This window comes from Chiloscyllium plagiosum, unplaced genomic scaffold (genome assembly GCF_037043375.1).
Source record: "Chiloscyllium plagiosum isolate Xiang-an unplaced genomic scaffold, Cpla_swu_hap1 HiC_scaffold_13, whole genome shotgun sequence".
Lineage (NCBI taxonomy): Eukaryota > Metazoa > Chordata > Chondrichthyes > Orectolobiformes > Hemiscylliidae > Chiloscyllium > Chiloscyllium plagiosum.
In genome coordinates, this window is record NW_028270151.1 from 26,438,889 (window position 1) to 26,459,167 (window position 20,279).

The 20,279-nt window shown below is 40.0% G+C and overlaps 1 protein-coding gene across 1 annotated transcript in view; it reads right to left on the bottom strand.

The window, feature by feature from the left end:
* Nucleotides 1-246: 246 nt before the first annotated feature.
* The window catches only part of LOC148148277 (scavenger receptor cysteine-rich domain-containing protein DMBT1-like), a 66,103-nt gene continuing 46,070 nt past the window's right edge, over nt 247-20,279 (bottom strand). The window contains exons 8-14 of the mRNA XM_087993946.1: nt 19,768-20,082; nt 19,116-19,190; nt 17,483-17,788; nt 16,022-16,153; nt 2,672-2,758; nt 2,506-2,586; nt 247-1,130 (exon numbers count right to left, since the gene is read on the bottom strand). Coding sequence (XP_087850072.1) covers nt 1,075-1,130; nt 2,506-2,586; nt 2,672-2,758; nt 16,022-16,153; nt 17,483-17,788; nt 19,116-19,190; nt 19,768-20,082 — 1,052 coding nt within the window. The 3' untranslated portion in view covers nt 247-1,074. The remainder of the gene's footprint in view (nt 1,131-2,505; nt 2,587-2,671; nt 2,759-16,021; nt 16,154-17,482; nt 17,789-19,115; nt 19,191-19,767; nt 20,083-20,279) is intronic.

The following is a 20,279-nucleotide window of genomic DNA, read 5'->3' on the forward strand; positions in this document are numbered from 1 at the left end:
TCTACATAAATCTCACATTAGTTTTGGGAATGTTCAACCTCAGGCAGTTGTGGTTCTCAATTACGGCCAATTATTGAACAACGTTTAGTTATAATTTGCTTACAAATCTACCTCTGAGCCAGAAGGCCCAGATTCAAGTCCCACCTCATTATCACACATCCAAAAAGGCAGATTAAAAAATATGGACAAATCAATATGGATTGCAAATTTTGATCAAATATCATTTATTTCGTTTGTATGCAATACAGGTGGCAATATTGAAACATAAATCTAAATAAAGAACTGAATTAATATTGCTGCATTGGTCAAGCGATTGAAACATATTTTTATTTTCCTATCTTGGACCTTTATGAATGTAAATGCGAACCACAAAAAGCAGGTTTATATCTCTCTCACACCACCACCTCTCCCCCTGCAAACAGTTTTCATTGATCCAACTGTAACAATGATAAACTGCAACTTCATGCCAAGTAATTTTCTTATTTTTTTTAAATCAGTAACCATGATTCATTAACTGAACAAACTCTGTTTGCTGCAAAAGTAAGTTATTATCTCACATTTGTTTGATGGAAGTGCAGTTCTACTACTACTGTTTGTCATTCAATCAGCGTCACTCCATAAGAATCATGATGCTAGTTCTTCATGACCTGCAACTGTAAGTGTTGATGTTGAGGCTGATATTTTCCTTCCCAAATATTGTTTTGCCAGTCAATTTTGGAAAGTGAGTAAAGTTCGCTGATGTTTTAGATACTACTTATTCATTTCTGAGAGAAATATATAAGAATCAGTCCTTAAAACAGATAGAATTCAAGGTTGTGAACAATTTAAAAGCAAACAATTCAAATAGATCAATAGACTACTCTACAGCATAGAACTGAATTACACTTAATATACTCAGTACGAAAGATCATTTTTCATTTACTATTTCATTCATATAGCTAGTTTGCAACTGCTGCACATTGTCATTGCAGTAACATTACATATTTCATTCAATAATGAAACATATTGAACCAATGTGGGGTTTTTTTTAAATCAGTAATGCAATGATGAAAGTCAACCCAGCTCCTTCTCAAATTATTGAATGTCATCATATTCTCTTCCAAATTCAGTACCAAATGAAGCAAATGAATCTAAAAGAAAAGAAAAATAGGCTGGTGTTATGAACTTATTACACTTAAGTCCCAAATTAACCAGTTTTGTTGACTGACATTTTAGGAATCCAGTGCATTGCCAATTGGTTCATTATCAATTAAAACTGCTCCATGTATTCATTCAGCCATCACTGACTCAACAAAAACAGAAAACTATTTTAATTGAGAAACTTAATTACCAAGTGTTGTGGATTCTTTAGAAACCTACTTAAGACTTCTAAATAAAAGATTTTGTGTGTAAAAATGGGAATAGCTTAAAGGAAAATACATGGCCTGAGGACCTTTCTGTTGATTTGAAAAAAAAATTATTTTTATTTCTAATTGCTGAGCACATGTTAGCAATTTGTGTATTTTCCATTACCAGCGTTTCAAACAGCCTTAACATATCATCGAGTCAGAGTTGTACTGCACGGAAACACACCCTTCAGTCCAACTCATCCATGCTGACCAGATATCCTAAATTAACCCAGCCCCATTTACCAGCACTTGGCCCATATCCCTCTAGACCCTTCCTATTCACATACCCAGCCAGCTGTCTTTTAAATGTTGTAACTGTATCAGCCTCCACCATTCCACAGGCAGCTCATTCCATAAAAGTGTGGAAATGTTACCCCTTAAGTCCCTTCTAAATCTTTCCCCGCTTACCCTCAACTTTTGCCCTCTCATTCTAGACTCCCCCAACACTGGAAAACAGCTTGTCTATTTACCCTAGCTATGCCCCTCATGATTTTATAAACTTCTATAAGGTCAACCCTCAGCCCTCGACGCTCCAGGGAAAACAGCCCCAGTCTATTCAGGCTCTCCCTACAAGTGTCATTTAAAGGTGCAGAATTTGTTCATGGAGCCACTCTCTATATTTCTTTTGTTTCTTCGGAACACTGAACAGAAGAACACATGGAACATTTATACTTATATGGACACAGTGGTCGATCTTTGAATTTTGTTAAATGTCCAGAATGTTTCTGCATTCTTTTATCACAAAAAATGCAATTTCAACTATCAGTTTCAACAGTCCAAAAACTACCAAATGAATTGTCTAACAGTGAATTTGTCTGATGCTCATCACAATGCATGTTGATATATGAATAAAATCATCCTTATATCTACTGAGGGTGACAAATAATGATGCAATGTCTCTTGAATCACACTGCCAGTATGCTTCAGTTGAAAGATATACAATTTCAGTGAACACTCAGGCGTTATATCGGATTTAAGTTCATGAGTGACTTCAATCTAAAAAAAACCTCTATTCCTAATATAGTAGCTTAACTATGATGGGATTATTTTATTTTGTCTTGCTCTCCACTGGGAATTTGTGCTGGAACGGTGTGAGAGAGGGTGCCCACTGGCCTACCTTGCATATGTATATCATCACCCTCATGTAGCTCACTTCCTGTATAATATTCCAGTTTCAGTGAACTGTTAGATTGGATATCTGTAAATGGAAAACATTGGAAAATTAAAATTAACATTCCATTTAAATATAATGTGTCACGTGCATAAATCTCAAAGATAATTACCCGGTCCTGTTCCAAGGTTGTGAATCTCAATCTCTTCATAAGCAGGCTCAGGAAAGCTACTAGCAGGATATTGTGTCTTTCCGTAGCCTGTGAAACCAAGAATGCCAGGTTATACATGGACATGTGTTAAAAGTTATATTAACCTCTAATACCTGTTTTCCAACCTCCATTTTTCTTTATCGTTTCCGGGAAACCTCTCACATAACCTTTGACATTACATTCACTGAACCCTGAAGGATGCTATGCCCTCAAGAAATTTCTGCACCCGTACGTCAATATGTATTTGTCTTGGCAATCAAGTGTAATCATTCATAAAATCCTTGGTCAATTTGAAGACAGCAATGTAGTTAAACTTTCTTAAAACCATAACCTGCTGACTCCAAACTTTCTCAATACAATTACTGAACAGAAACTTTCGCACTCTCTGCACATAAAAATATCATTCATTTCAGACTGCAGAGGATTAAAGTTCAGCCTAATATTGAGTCAGGACTGTGACAGTGTAATCTTCACTTGCTTGAAAGGATTCAGACCCAACAACACTCAAGTAGAATGTTATTGGAGCTGCAGCCAGGAAACAGTGTCTCAACCTCACTTTGAGGACACACGCCATTGCATTATCTGGCACTGGGTCTGCGGCAGGTGGTGAAGGAACCAACAAGAGGAAAAAGCATACTTGACCTCATCCTTACTAATCTGCTGGCTGCAGAAGCATCTGACCATGACAGTATAGGTAAAAGTGACCACAGCACTGTCCTTGTAGAGATGAAGTCCCGCCTTCACATTGAGAATAATCTCCATCGTGTAGTGTGGCACTATTACTGTGTTAAATGGGACACTCTTCGAATTGATCTAGCAGCTCAAGACGCTGTGGGCCATCAACAGCAGTAGAACTGCACTCCAGCACAATCTACAACCTCATGGTCTGTCATATCCCCCACTCAACTATTACATCAAGTCAGTGGATCAACCCTGGTTCAATGGAGAGTGCAAGAGGGCATGCCAGGTGCAGCATCAGGCATACCTAAAAATGAGGTGTCAAGAAATGAAGCTCTCAAACAGGATGACTTGCGCCTCAAATGTAATAAACAGCAAGTGATTGACAGAGCTAAATGCTCCCACAACCAATGGATCAGATCTAAGCCCTGGAGTTCTTCCACATCCAGTCACGAATAGCCATGGACAATTAAACGACTCACTGAAGGAGGTGACTCCGCAAATATCCCCCATCCTCAATGATGGAGGAGTCCAGCACATAAGTGCAAAGATAAGGCTGACACGTTTGTGGGCGGCACGGTGGCACAGTGGTTAGCACTGCTGCCTCACAGCGCCAGAGACCCGGGTTCAATTCCCGCCTCAGGCGACTGACTGTGTGGAGTTTGCACGTTCTCCCCGTGTCTGCGTGGGTTTCCTCCGGGTGCTCCGGTTTCCTCCCACAGTCCAAAAGATGTGCAGGGTCAGGTGAATTGGCCATACTGAATTGCCCATAGTGTTAGGTAAGGGGTAAATGTAGGGGTATGGGTGGGTTTCGCTTCGGCGGGTCGGTGTGGACTTGTTGGGCCAAAGGGCCTGTTTCCACACTGTAATCTAATCTAAATCTAATCTAATAATCTTCAGTCAGAAGTAACAAGTGGATGATCTGTCTCAGGCTCCTCCAGTGTGCCCCAGCATCACAGATACCAGTCTCCAGCCAATTTGATTCACTCCAAAAGATATCAAGAAACAGCTGGAGGCACTGAGAACATTCTGGCAATAGTAATGAAGAGGCGTGCTCCAGTACTTGCCGCTCCCCGAGCCAAGCTCCTCCAGGACAGTTACAACACTGGCATCTACCTGACTATTGGAAAATTGCCCCAATAGTCCAGTACACAAAAAGCAGGACAAATCCAACCAGGCCAATTACTGTCCAATCAGTCTACTTTTCATCATCAGTAAAGTGATGGAAGGGGTCATCAACAGTGCTATCAAGCAACACCTGCTCAGCCACAACTACTTTGGGTTTTGCTCGGGTCACTCAGCTCCTAATCTCATTACAGCCTTGGTCAAAAATGGACAAAAGAGCTGAATTCCAGCGATGAAGTGAGAGTGACAGCCCTCAACATCAAGGCTGCATTTCACAGAGTATGGCATCAAGGAGCCCTGGCAAAACTGTAATCAATGGCTATCGGGGGCAAACACTCTGCTGCTTAGAGTCATACCTGGCACAAAGGAAGATAGCTGTGGTTGTGGAGGATCAGTCATTTCAGCTCCAGGACATCTCTGCAGGAGTGCCTCAGGGTGGTGTCCTAGAGGCCCAACAATCTTCAGTTGCTTTGTCAATGACCTTCCATCTGTCATAAGGTCTGAAATGGGGATGTTCACCGATGATTGCAGTATTCAGCATCATTCATGACTCCTCAGATTCTGAAACAGTCCATGCTCAAATGCAACAATATTTGGACAATATCCAGGCTTGGGCCGACAAGTGGCAAATAACCTTCGTGCCACACAAATGCTCGACAATGAACATCACCAATAAGAGACACTCGACACTGCCATTTGACATTCAACGGTGTTACCATCACTGAATGTCCCACTGTCAACATCCTTGGGGTTACCACTGACCAGAAACTCAACTGGACTCAACACGTAAACACAGTGGCTACAAGAGCAGGTCAGAGACTAGGGATATTGTGACGAATAACTCATTTCCTGACACCCCAAAGTCTTTCCACCATCAACAAGGCACAAGTCAGGAGTGCCTTGCCTTGATGGGTGCAGCTCCAACAACACTCAGAAAGCTTGACACCATCCAGGACAAAGCACCTCACTTGATTGACACCACATCAACAAACATTCAATCCCTCCTCCACCGGCACTCAGTAGCAGCAGCGTGGATTATCTACAAGATGCACTGCAGAAATTTATCAAAGATTCTTAGACAGCAACTTCCAAACTCAGAACCACCTCCACCGAGAAGGACAAGGGCTGCAGGTACTTGGGAACACCACCACCTGCAAATTCCTCTCCAAGCCACTCACCATCCAGATATGGAAATATACCATTGTTCCTTCACAGAATCCTGGAATTCCCTCCCAACTGGCATTGTGGGTCAGCCCACAGAAAGTTGACTGCAGCAAATCAAGAAAGCAGCTCATCACCATTTTCTCAAGATCAAACAGGGATGGGCTATCAATACTGGCCAGCTAGCAATGCCCAAGTCCCACAAATGAATTTAAAAACTACTACTTTGGTAAATGGGACTTGGAACTGAAAACAAAACATCTATGAGGTACTCCAGGCCATGAACAACAACAGAATTGCACTTCAACATAATCTGCAACCTCATTGCCCAATATATCCTAATTCTATCTCACTGGAAAGGCAAGTGATCAACCCTGGTTTAATGAACAGTATGGGATGGCATGTCAGGAGCAACACTATGAATTGCCGACATGCTGAAGCCAGAATAAAACATGACATGTTGTCAGACACCAAAAACTGCAAGTGATAGACAAGCCTAAGCAATTCCAAACCATCAGCTCTGATCTAAGCTGATCTTAGTACTGCCATATCTATTAAATAAAATTTTAAAAACTCACTGGAGGATAAGGCTCCACAAATATTCCCACAGAGTCTTCGAGTCATACAGTATGGAAGAAGACCTGACTGTCCAACCAATCCATGTTGAACATAATCCCAAACTAATCCAGTCCTACCTGTCCGCTCATGGCCCATATCCCTGCAAAATCTTCTCATTCATGCGCTGATCTCAGTGTCCCTTAAACGTTATAACTGTACCCGCATGCACGACTTCCACTGGAAGTTCATTCCACATGCAAACCACCTGCTGCGTAGAAATGCTCAACAATGGGAGAATCCAGTACATTGGCGCGAAAGAAAATGCTGAAGCATTTGCAACAATTTAAAGCACTGAACAAATGATCCAGTTTGGTTTCCTGCAGAGCACCTTGCAATTATACACAGCAGTCTTCAGCCAAATTGATTTATAATATTAAATGATATTTAAAAATGGCTAGAAGTATTGGACACAGGAAAGGCTCAAGGTTCTGAGAAAATTCCGGCAACAGTAGTGCAGATGCAGACTCCAGAATTTGCCCCAATCCTGTGTGATATTCCAGTACAGTTACAACACTGGCAAATGCAAAATTGTCAGGGGTTGTCTTATGCAAAACAAAACAAGACCAATTCAACTCAGCGAATTACCACCACATCTTGATCATCAGGAAAATGGTGGAAGGTGTCATCAGTGCTATCAAGCAGCATTTTCTAAGCAATAGCCTGCTCACTGAAACCAACCAGATTTAGATCCTAACCTCTTTGCAACCTTGGTTCAAACACTGAAGTCATATTTGACTGAATATGGTATCAAGGAGCCCTCACAAAACAAGATTCAATGCAAATTATGAGGAAAATTGTCCATTGATTAAAGTCATATCTTGTAGAGTCATAGGAAGATAGTTGTGGTTGTTTGAGATCAGTTATCTCAGCAGGAATTCCTCAGTGCAGTGTCACAGTGCCATCGAATCGCGGAGATGCACAGCACAGAAACAGACCTCGTGGGCGGCACGGTGGCACAGTGGTTAGCACTGTTGCCTCACAGCGCCACAGACCCGGGTTCAATTCCCGCCTCAGGCGACTGACTGTGGGGAGTTTGCACGTTCTCCCCGTGTCTGCGTGGGTTTCCTCCGGGTGCTCCGGTTTCCTCCCACAGTCCAAAGATGTGCAGGGTCAGGTGAATTGGCCATACTAAATTGCCCGTAGTGTTAGGTAAGGGGTAAATGTATGGGTGGGTTCGCTTCGGCGGGTCGGTGTGGACTTGTTGGGCCGAAGGGCCTGTTTCCACACTGTAATGTAATCTGTAATCTGTAATCTGTAATGTAATCTGTAAAATGGTCCAACCCATGCATATTGACCAGATGTTCTAAATTAATCTATTTCCATTTGCCAGCATTTGAGCCACATCCCTCTAAACTCTTCCTATTCACATACCATTCAGATGCCTTTGAAATTTTACCAGCCTCCATAACTTCCTTTCACAGCACATTCCATTCATGTACTACCCTCTGTCTGAAAAGGTTGCCCCTGGGGTCCCTTCAGAATCTTTCTCCTTTCACCTTAAATATATGCGCTCCAGTTTGAGATTCCCCTACTTTGGGGCAAAGATGCTGGAGAATCAGTCGCAAAAAGGAGGCACTGGAAAAGCACAATAGGTCAGGCAGCATCCAAAGAGCAGGAAAGTCGATGTTTTGGGCATCATGGATAGGGTAAATAGACAATGTCTTTACCGCAGGAGAAGGAGTCCAAAGTTGAAGACATAGGTTTATGGTGAGAGTGGAATTATTTAAAAGGGACGTAAAGGGCAACTATTTCAGGAAGAGGGCAGTATGTGCCTGGAATGAGTTGCCAGGGAAAGTGGTGGAAGCTGGTACAATTATAACATTTAAAAGACATCTGGATGGGTGTATGAATCGAAAGTGTTAGAGGTATATGTGCCAAATAGGCAATAGACAATAGGTGCAGAGTAGGCCATTCGGCCCTTTGAGCCAGCACCAAACATTATGATCATGGCTGATCATCCATAATCTGTATCCTGTTCCTGCCTTATCCCCATAACCATTGATTCCACAATCTCTAAAAGCTCTATTCATGTCTTTCTTGAAGCTATCCAGAGACATGGCCTCCACTGCCTTCTGGGGCAGAGCAATCCATATATCCACTACTCTCTGGGTGAAGAAGTTTCTCCTCAACTCTGTTCTAAATGGCCTCCCCCTTATTTTTCAACTGTGTCCTCTGGTTCTGAAAAATGGAACTGGATTAATGTGGGATACCTGACCAGCACGGATGAGGTGAGCAAAAGAGTATGTTTCCATGCTATACATCTCCACAACCCTATGTGTATATCCACTAATTTTTTTCCCACTTATATACACTTTATGAATGGCCGGATCACATTGTCAAACCTCGATGAATCTCCAAATGAAAGCAATTCTCATAAAACTGCTGCTAAACCTTGTACCAATTATTTCAGTTCTTTGGCCTCGAACAACTGAATTCTCAACTGAGTGAGATTGATTTCCCCATCCACTCTACCAATGCCCCCCCTCATTGCCATATTTAAATCAAGTTAATCTCTCTTAAGCCTCCTATGTTGAAACAAATAATTTCCTGCAGAACCAAACATTTACCAATCTTTCCTCATTACGAATATCCTTGATAGTACAGAATTTAAAGATTTCTAATAGGAAACTAGAAATTGAAGCTATTTGTCTTGTGATGATGTTGTGGCTTTCAGAAATGCATTTTGTGCTGTTTTTGTTCGAAGAGAGGTTTGACAGAGAGGTCGAAGCTGTCTATTTGAATTCAATAAACCACAGGTGAGGTCCTTGGGAATTGTTTTTCAAGTGAGAAGAATAGAAGCAGCCTGTTTATAGGTGATCAAACTCCTGTAAGAGCCAGGATTTTAGTTTATCAGTTGCAGTTACTGGGATCTTGAAGCCGAACATAGGAGCTGGAATACAGCACTCCCTGCTACACTTTCTCTCAGAGATTTCTCTTAACATTTTCCCTCCAGGACTGGAGAATTGCAGGTGAGACAGTCTATTTTACTGAATTTCATTTTCCCAGGGTGGGTTTCCAGAATGTTACTATATTGGAACAGCTACTGTTTAGTAGTTAAATAATCTATTTTTCTATTAATTTTTCCAACAGAGTTAAATCATTTCCATTTCTCCTTCATTTTGTTGTATTTAATTATCATGTGTTTTGCTTTCAGATTTCAAGGTAGTTAGACATATCAAATTGCATCTGGAACATAATGCCTAGCACTTGCCTTTAAAATAAGAAAATGTTAGGGTCTAGGCTATCTTCTTAATATATTTTGAAGGGATTTGATCTGGTTCATAACAAAGTGGGACTTATCAAAATCTCAAATTCTAGTTTGGGTTTAGTATTATTGAACTAACTTGCAGTGTGCGATAAGTGTTGATGCTTTACATTTTAGGTGTTGCATTTGATTGCTTTAAACAGGGTGTGCCTTGAGTAATAATGGCTCTCCCAGTCATGAAGAGGTTCCTAGGGATAGAAGAAGTCACTTCAGAAGTTGTACAGAAAGTGAATAAGAGAAAGCTTTTGGAATCGGCAGACAAGCTGGAGTTGGGGTTGTCCATGTCTGTGAGGAAAGAGGACTTAATTAATGCAATTTAAAATAGCCAGGAATGTCATTGGAAACTTCAGAAATGGCAACAGCTCAACTGAAAATGAAGCATCTTGAACATGAAAAGGAAATGAAACAGTTTTACTTACGATTGAAAGCAGAAGAAAGAGAAAAATGGGGGAAGTTGAACTTCAGAAGTGGAAACTGAAAACTCAAAATTGACTTAAAATGTTGGTAGTAGAGGTGAAAAGTAGAAGTAGTGATGAGGACGGTCATGGAGCACATTCACATAGTAACCAAAGGCCTGATGAGTATCTTTTTAAATATTTCCAAGCACTACCTAAGTTTGACAAGAAGGATATAGAAGCCTCTCTCACTTCATTTGAGAAAGGTGCTAAACAAATGAAATGGCTGATGACCATTTGGGTATTGTTAATCTAAACAAAGTTGATTGGTACAGCTAATGATGTATCTGCACCATGATCAGCGGAGGTATCTGGGGAGTAACATGAGGTGATCTAAAGTGCTTATAAACTAGTAGCAGAAGCATACAATGATTGAGGAATCTAAGGAGGGGACCTGGTCAAATGTATATTAAATTTGAAAGGCTCAAACAAAGTAATTTTGATAGGTGGATAAGGACATTGAAAATTGATCAAGTATATGATGCATTTAGGGAGAGAATTATTTTCGAAGAGCTCAAAAATTCACTACTTGTATTACTGATAACTCTCTGCTCTTTCATATGAATTAAGATTAGCAGCAGAAATGGCAGATGGTTATGAGTCACCTTATAAACTGCAGTTTATCTTCCAACAATCTGTCAGGAATATAAATTGGGAAGAGAAATCTTCAGATGGAAGGGAAAAGATTTCATTGAAGAAAGTAAAGGGAGTTTAACACAGGATTAAAAAAGAAACCCATGAGTGGGAAAAAGAAGGGAAAAAGCTCAGGCGCTTTCATTTCAAGAAGGTTCCATGAAGTCACAGTGTTGGTTGTTTACAAAAAAAGCACTGCAAAGACAGGTGTAGGAAAACAAGATAAGCTAGTGAGCTTTGTTGAAGTAATAAAGGAACGCTCAGTGAAAGCTAAAAATCTGCAGAAGGTGCAACATGACCAGTGTTGATTGTGAAAAATTGCCACATCTCTTTAAACAAGTTACTTGCAGAGGGAAGATTTACTCATGTCTCCCAGGAGTAGTTGGTAAAGCAATTAAGATTTTAAGCGATACAGGAGCAAGTCAATCATTGAAGATGAGAGAGAGGAGTTCTGCAATTCAGAAGCAGTATTTCCAGAAAAGGTGGAAATATGTGGAATTCATTGTGAGAAGTGCAGTGTTCCATTATATAAAGTGAGATTAGAGAATCTAGTGAAAAGTGGTGAAGAATTGGCGGTGTAGTTGACAGCGAAGAAGGTTATCTCAGATTACAACAGGATCTTGATCAGATGGACCAGTGGGCTGAGAAGTGGCAAATGGAGTTTAATTTAGATAAATGTGAGGTGCTGCATTTTGGGAAAGCAAATCTTAGCAGGACTTATACACTTAATGGTAAGGTCCAAGGGAGTCCTGCTGAGTGCAGGTTCACAGCTCCTTGAAAGTGGAGTTGCAGGTAGGTAGGACAGAGAAGGCGGTGTTTGGTATACTTTCCTTTATTGGTCAGAGTATGAGTACAGGAGTTGTGAGGTCAGGTTGTGGCCGCTTTTGGAATATTGCATGCAGTTCTGGTCTCCTTCCTATTGGAAAGATGCTGTGAAACTTGAAAGGGTTCAGAAAAGATTTACAAGGATGTTGCCAGGGTTGGAGGATTTGAGCTTTCGGGAGAAGTTAAACAGGATGGGGCTGTTTTCCCTGGAGTGTCAGGGGCTGAGGGGTGACCTTGTAGAGGTGTATAAAACCGTGAGGGCCATGGATATGAAAAATAGACAAAGTCTTTTCCCTGGGGTGGGGGAGTCCAGACCTAGAGGGCATAGATCTAGGGTGAGATGGGAAAGATACAAAAAAGACCTAAGGGGCAACTTTTTCACGCAAGGTGTAGTACATGTATGGAATGAGCTACCAGAGGAAGTGGTGGAGGCTAGTACAACCGTAACGTTTAAAAGGCATCTGGATGGGTGTATGAATAGTGAGGGTTTGGAGGGATATGGGCCGGGTGCTGGTAGGTGGGACTAGACTGGGTTGGGATATCGGTCGGCATGGACAAGTTGGGCTGAAGGATCTGTTTCCATGCTGTACATCTCTTGGACTCTCTGACTCTATGGTGATGGGTTTAATAGAGAAATTCTCAGTTCCATAAATACAGCTTATCTTTGGTAACAATACAGTTTGATCACAAACTGTGTTGGGAAGCCAGTGGAAAATCAGGTAACTGAGGTGATACAGGAAGTATGGCCTGGGATTTTTCCTGACTGTGGGGGAACAAGGTCAGAAAGCCATAGGTGGAAACAGGAGGAAAAAAAATCAAAGAATAAAAATAAGGAATTTGAAGTTCAACTATCAGAGATTATGTTTGACCAAGTTGTATTACAGTGGGCTATAGAAAGGAGGTATTGAGGATGGCAAATGAATTACCAATAAGAGTTTGAGTGTTAAAAAAAAAACTCAACCCACATTACCAAGATATTTTTATGGGCCTGGATTGCAAGAGGATGTGTTTGAATTTTGCCAGGCATTTCATGCCTGTCAGGTATTTGGAAAACCTCAGGCAGAGATAAAAATCAACATTCTTAATACACATTCCAACGTTTGAGGAACCTTTTACCAGAGTTTTAATTGATTGCGTAGGACCCCTACCAAAAACAAAAAGTGTGAATCAGTATTTGTGACCAGAATAGTTGTGTCTACTAGATCTCCAGAGACTAGTCTCTGATGGAGGGGCATGGCTAAAAGGATTGCCAAAGGGTTACTCAGTTTTAAAAAAAGAGATACAGACTAGCCACAGAGATACAATTGGATCATGGGTCAAACTTTACAAAGTTATTTGAGTTATGTATTGTTTCGAAATAAAGCAATTCAAATCCACTGCATCCTAGCCAAAACTGTAAGGGACATGCGAACACAGGCATCAAACTGTAAAGACCATGTTGAGGGTTTATATTCAAGACTAGCCAGAGAATTGGGAGAAAGGAATTCAATTTGTACTTTTTGCAATTATGAATGTACCTAATAAATCAGTTAAATTCAGTCCTTTTGAATTCGTTTTTAGGCATGAGGTGAGATGACCACTGAAATTAAATAAGGAAAAATTGTTGAGTCAGAGTTCAGAAACCACACATTTGGACTGTGTGTCATGTTTTAGGGAAAGTTTAAATAGAATTAATTGGATAGCCTTAAAAAGTAGCATAGCATGTGGTAAAATGGGAAGCAGACAAGATATCAGAAATTCACAATTTCGTAAGTGAAGGTAAAGTGTTAATGTTACTTCTTCTTGTTGCTGAAAATCTTTAAAGGTGAGTTTTAATGGATATTATCAAATCAAAAGGAAATTGAAAGTGAGGTGAATTATTTGAAAAGTCTCACACCATGCGTCATGTGGATACGTTCAAAAGGTATTTTGAAAGGGAAGGAAACCAAAAGGAGAATGTGGTACTGGTTACAATACAGAGTGAAGAACTAAGTTCAGATGACTATGAACTGGACATTCCTCAAATTAAATTGGACAATATAAAAGTTCTCAAAATTTGGGAGAAATGATCGAATTATTTTCCAGTGGAAATTGAAATGACCTGAAAGAGTTAATAATCACAGTCATGTGGGGAGATATATGGGAATAAACTGAAAAATACTAATCTGATTATGCATAATGTAGACATAGAAAATGCTGTTCCAATTAAGCAACATCATTATCGATAGAACTCTCTAAAGTTGGCACCAGTTCAAAAAGAGATTGAACTCATGCTCAACGACAATGTAATCAAAGTGAGTTGCAGCGAATAGAGTTCACACAGAGTAATAGTGTCAAAATCAGATGGTACCCAATGATTATGTGTGGACTATCAGAAAGTCAGTACAGTTACAAAATCTGATTCAAATCCTATTCCTCATTTGGAAGACTTTATTAAGATGGAGAAGCAACTTACATGTCTAGGTTGGGCTTACTGAGATGATATTGGCAGGTACCTGCCTTATTCAAAAGAGTGAAGGAAAGTTTGGCTATTGTGACACCAAATGGACAGTAATGGTTTAAACTCATTTACATTCTGTATCAAAAATATGTCAGACACATTGCAAAGACAAAACAATAAAGTCATTTTAGGGGAGAACATTGATGATCCGGTGATTTCTAGTCATCCACGGAAGGAACATTTGCAACATCTATCAAAATTGTAAGATCGACTTCGGTAGGCGGGCTTAGTGATAAACCTGGCTAAGAATGAGTTCACAAAACCTTAAGTTGTGTTCATGGGCTACGTCATTGAACATGGAAAGATGGCCCCATCTGATGTGAAAACAGTGGTGATGTAGCAGATTCCCAAACCATCAAAGAGGGAAATACTACAAGTCTTGGGTCTGAGTGTTTTTGTTGGAAGATCACACCGAATTTTAGTATTGTGCTTGCACCACTGACTGACTTATGCAGAACGTTTCAGTGAATGCAGAAATGTCAGAATGCAGTTGGCAACCTGAAAGCTGTGTTAACCACTGTCCTAGTGTTATTCGCACCTATTTAAGCAAAGCCATTCAAATTGACTATCGATGGAGTGATGCGGCTGTTAGTGCTAAACTCTTGCAAACCGAGAAGGTTGAAAAACCTATTAAGAATTTTTCCAGAAAACTGAATAAACATCAACAGAAATATTCCACAATTGAGAAGGAGATATTGTGCTTACTGTAGGCATTGCAACATTTCTACTTTCATATTGCCACGAATGGTGTCTGAAACAATTGTATACACAGATCATAATCCCTTAAAATATGTGGAAAAATTAAGGATGAAAATTCCAGACTGTTGACTTGGAGCTCAATATTTCAGCCATTCAATTTGAAAATTGTACATGTGGAAGGACAAGAGAACGCAATTGTCAATGCATTATCACAACTTTGATTAGGAAAGTCATTCAGTTGCTGGAAAAACAATTTGAACTGGAAGATTGCAGTGAACGTTAGCATGCTTTGAGTGAATGTAATGTACATGTACTGTATTGTCATCTACTAATAGTGTAAGATTAAATGTTTTTGAAAATTAAGCTTTCATTTTGTTTCATTATTTGAAGGGGGAAGGTGTGTTGATATTATGGTTTTAGGGGTATATTTTGATGTTTTGTTTTTAGTTTTAGTTTCTCAGTCGTCGTTTTTGGGGTCTTGAAGTTGGGTTTTGGTGCTGCAATACATCTCTCCCTGCCACTCTCTTTCTCTCCGAGAATGTTCTCTTGATGATTTTCCTGCTGGTCTAGAGAACTGTATGAGAGACAATCTATTTTACTGAATTTGCCTTTTTAAATGTGTGTTTATGAGATGTTACTAGACTGAAACAGTTACTGTTTAGTAGTTAAATAATATATTACTCTGTTAAGGTTTCCAACAGAGTTAAGTAATTCCAATTTCTTTCTTTTTTGGATTTGAACTGTCATATAAGAAGAAAGTAAGTGTGTTTTGCTTCAAAACTGATAGTTTGACCAATCGAATTTCATCTGGAACACAAAGCCTGGCACTTGGCTTTAAAATAAGGAAAACGATAGGGTCTAGGCCATCTTCTTAATATATTTACAGAGGGGTGCGTCTGGTTCATAGCAGTCTTACACTCAACTGAACTAGGATGTAAGAAACACAATATTTGCAAAACAAATGGTGTCATAGAGATAGCCAATATCTGCTGTATCCTGATCACAATGTCCTAACCAATCAGAATCTCTCTGACTGGTCCGAGAATGAAGATGGCCTGTTAACTATCCCACTTGCCACATCTTTGTGTTAATCATGCCCCAACGAATCAGTACCCACTTCTCATATTGTGGTAAATGTAAACTCTTCATTGTGCCCTCGTCTGATGAGTGCAAGATAAAAAGTTTCAAATGCTGGTCTCCGATCAACAATGTTTAAAGAAAATTCTCTAATTTGTCTAATGTCCTTGTATATTGTCTCAAGCTAACATGTGACCACATCCTTCCTGCAAACAATAAGAATTGTAGAAAGTAAGATTAGCAGGAATCAACCATATTACTTCTGGGGCAGGCCTTTTAAGATTAAATTAACCAACCTTTCTGAAAGCTTCTTTGTAATTCTGCAGCCAAAGCAATTGACACAGCAATCAAAAGAATAATAAAAACACAAGGGATGATGAAGAGAGGGATTCTTTGCTGGTTGAAGGGCTCTGTGAATTCTTGATGGCCTGTAATTAAAAACATTTAATAACAATACAAAGAAAACTGGCCTCATGAATTTTATTTATGTATATATACACCAACAGCTTGAACCAAAATATTTGTCAGTGAAATTGGATAAGAAGCATGTAATCTGGCAGGAACTCCATTATTGCACTCATTGTTACAATTACTTATAAGTATTAGTTTAATTCTGATTCAGTAGGGTACTCAATCTGAATCTTGCACTTTCCAATTTTTGAACAGCATTTGATCGTAGCCTGGTGTTAGGCACCAATTGCACTAAGTAGAAATATTGGGAAATACAGCAGGTTGTAGCATGGATGGGGAAATAATGTAAAAATACAACTTCAGTGTGAGGAAAGAGATATATATTAAACATTAAAACTGACTTCTAGAGATCTGACAAAGTATATGGGGCAGCATGGTGGCTCAGTAGTTAGTGCTGCTACCTCACAAGTGACAGGGACCCATGCTGGTTTCCAGCCTTTGGTGACTATCTGTGTGGAGTTTGCACATTCTCATCGTGTCTACATATGTTTCCTCCAGGATCTCCAGTTTCCTCCCACAGTCCAAAGATGTGCGGGTCAGGTGAATTGGCCATGTTAAATTGCCCATAGCGTTAGGTGCATCAGTCAGAGGGAAATAGGTCTGGGTAGATTACTCTTCGGAGGGTTGGTGTGGACTTGTTGGGCTGAAGGGCCTGTTTCCACACTGTAGGGAATCTAAAAATATATTGCAGAAAACAGAGAAACCTCCAAATGGTAAATGAATTGAATAGTGGCAAATAGAACTCTTACGTGTCTGGATTCAGTCATACACTTTGGACCTAAGATTTATAGATTAGAGTATATTTTTTCAGATTAGATTAGATTACTTAGTGTGGAAACAGGTCCTTCGGCCCAACAAGTCCACACCGACCTGCCGAAGCGCACCCACCCAGACCCATTCCCTTACATTTACCCATGCACCTAACACTACTGGCAATTTAGCATGGCCAATTCACCTAACCTGCACATTTTTGGACTGTGGGAGGTAACCCACGCAAACACGGGGAGAATGTTTGTCAGTCGCCCAAAGCTGGAATTGAAGCCAGGTCTCTGGCGCTGTGAGGCAGCAGTGCTGACCACTGTGCCACCGTGCCGCCCACAAGTATCTTCTAAATGAAGGAATTATGATGCAAGGATTACTATTGGTGATACATAAAATCTAAGAATTGGAGAATTCTAAAGGTTGTATTGTAACTTTAGGACACAGATAGCACAAATAAGAGCAAAGAGTATATTGAATGTAAAGATCAGTGCAGTAAAATCAAGATTGAATTTAAAATGGCATACCAGAGCATATCAAATTGACATCTTCTTTATGGTCACAGTCATGATTGGCCATTACTGACAATTGGCAGTCCCACAGGAATAATTCACTCCCCTTGCATTTAATTTCATCAATCCATATTGTGCCATTTCCTCTTTCAAACAGCACCTCTTCCAGATGTGAGACTGGATGACCACAGTTTAAATGCCGACAGATCACAGCAGCATCCTTCCTATCCCAGGAATCATCACAAACCGTTCCCCATGTACCATTGGTGAATACTTCAACTCTTCCAGAACAATTATTAAATCCTGCAGCCAACCGCAATTCTGCAGAAACAAAAGTTGTGTGTGAGAATTTGAAGTATTTTAACTTGCAATTGAATATAATTACTTTGTTTGCCTTGTTCCATAATAAAAAAAAACATGATCACACAGGGTGTACCACCTGCAAAATACATTGCATTAACTGATCAAAACCCCTTCAACAGCACTTTCAAAATACATGACTTCTGGCACATATGTAGACAAGGCAACAAGGTCTCATGTATGAGTGTGCCAGCAGCTACAATGGCACTTCAAGCTACATACCATCTTCAAATTCATCTGCTATCATCTTGCCTTTATTGTCACTCAGTCAAAATCTCCTACCTCCCCTAGATAGCAACAGTGTTCTGACATCTCAAGGATTGTTGCAGTTCATGAAGACAGATCATCACCCCACTCTCATCAAGAAATAGAGACAAACAACAATGCTGGATTAGCCATTGACAGCCAGGTCACATGAATGAATTTTTAAAAATTCATAGCTCTGGGATAATTTGCTGCAATCAAAAAAATAAATAAGTTGACCAATTTGTACAGCAGAAACTGTTTACTCATGTTTAAAGAGAGATCATTTAAAACATGGAAATGGAGTCATGTTCATTAAAATTAAGCCTGCTGAGCATAATTGAATATTTGACAGTTATGCTGAACTTTTCCAGAATTCAACGGTCCCGAACAGAGGCAGAGGCAATGTGTTCATTCCAGTGTGAATGACTGAATAAATGCAGTCTGACAGCTGATACTTTGTTCAGACTAGTTTCCCCAATATTTTGTCCCTGGATTAATCTTTCAACCCTTTCCATTAATGAGTGATACTAAATTATCAAGCATTTGATGCTATGTTCCTGTTACTACCACTGGTATAACCAATCCAGTGATACCAGCTGGCAATTGAAGACAATTGTGCACTATACTTAACTCTGGCACTTGGACTCGCTGCTCTGCATTAAATAATTGGTCGGAGAAAGCGAGGATTGGAGATCAGAGTCAAAACGTGTGGCACTGGATAGAACAGCAGGTCAGGCAGTCTGCGAGGAGCAGGAGACTCAACATTTTGAGTATAAACCCTTCATAACATTCCTGATGAAGGTCTTATGCCCGAAAAATCAACTCTCTTGCTCCTCGGATGCTGCCTGACCTACTGTGCTTTTCCAGTGCAACACTTTTTGACATGAAATAATTGGTATTAATGATGCAAAATAATTGTAAAAGTTGAAGTGATGGACAGATTGTAAAGAACCATTTTGGTATTGAAATCAGAAATTTCACAAAGAATCAAAAAAAAGGTTCCTACTGGATGACATTTGTTCATATCCATATCACTAATTACCAAACTTTTCTGAAGCTAGTTGAGTTTTACTGTTCTTCATGTCTCCCTCATTGCGTATTTTCCTTGGACTTCGTTCTAAAAAAAAAAGAAACATTTAATTACTTCAGCAACAACTTGTGTTCATACAGCACACGAGATGTCCCAAGGCACTTCCTGGGACCACAATAAATATAACAAAATATAACACGGAGGCACAAAGTCGATATTGGGTCAGAAGATTAAAATCATGGTCAATTGTGGTCAGATTTTAAGAGGTATTGTAATGGAGGACAGAGACGGATAGAAGCAGGGAGGTGAAGTGGAAGAATTATGAAGCTGAGGACCTAAGCAATTGAAGTCATCTCCATGCAGCAATTGTAATTGGAAATGCCCAAGAGACCAGGCTTAGTGGATGGCAGCTATGTCAGAGAATTATAGGGCTGCAGCAGTTTAAAGTAATAGGGAGTTGTCAAGTAGTGGAAGCAATCATGAACTGGGATGAAAATTTTAAAACAAATTACTGCTTGACCTGGAAACCACAGAGATGAGACAGCAAAGGTGTTGTCTGGACATTGACAATGAAAATGTGCATAATTTCAAATTTGAGTGTGCAGAAATATTAAAAGATTGGTGAAACATTTCAAGACAATTTTTTTCAATTTGCACTTCTTACCTGAACAGATAATTCCAACATCTTCCTGGTGGTCACAATTATGTTCACCCCATGGTGAAGATGGACATTGCCACAAGAACATATCATGCAAGCGACAGTTCACATCATCGAGCCAGATTGGTCCAGAACCGCTTCCAAAGGTAACATCAACATCCACAGATTGGGCAGATCCACAGCTGAGCTGTTTACAAACAACTTCTGCATCCTCCATATCAAAAGAATCAGAACAAACAGTCCCCCAGGTCCCATTGTAGAAAACTTCAACTCTGCCCTGACATGGGTTTGCTCCATCCTGCAGCCTAACAGCTCTGTGGTCTGTAGAACAAACAGTGAGCTTTAATCTGAAACAAAGACAGATGTTGCTGGAAAAACCAAGCAGGTTTGTTGAAAGAAACCAGAGTTTCTGTTTCAAGTCCAGTGACTTCATCAGAACTGATTGCAACTTGGAAAAACTGATTATTATGATGAAGAACAGATTGGAAGGGGATGGGAGAAGGGAGAGTGAGTGAATA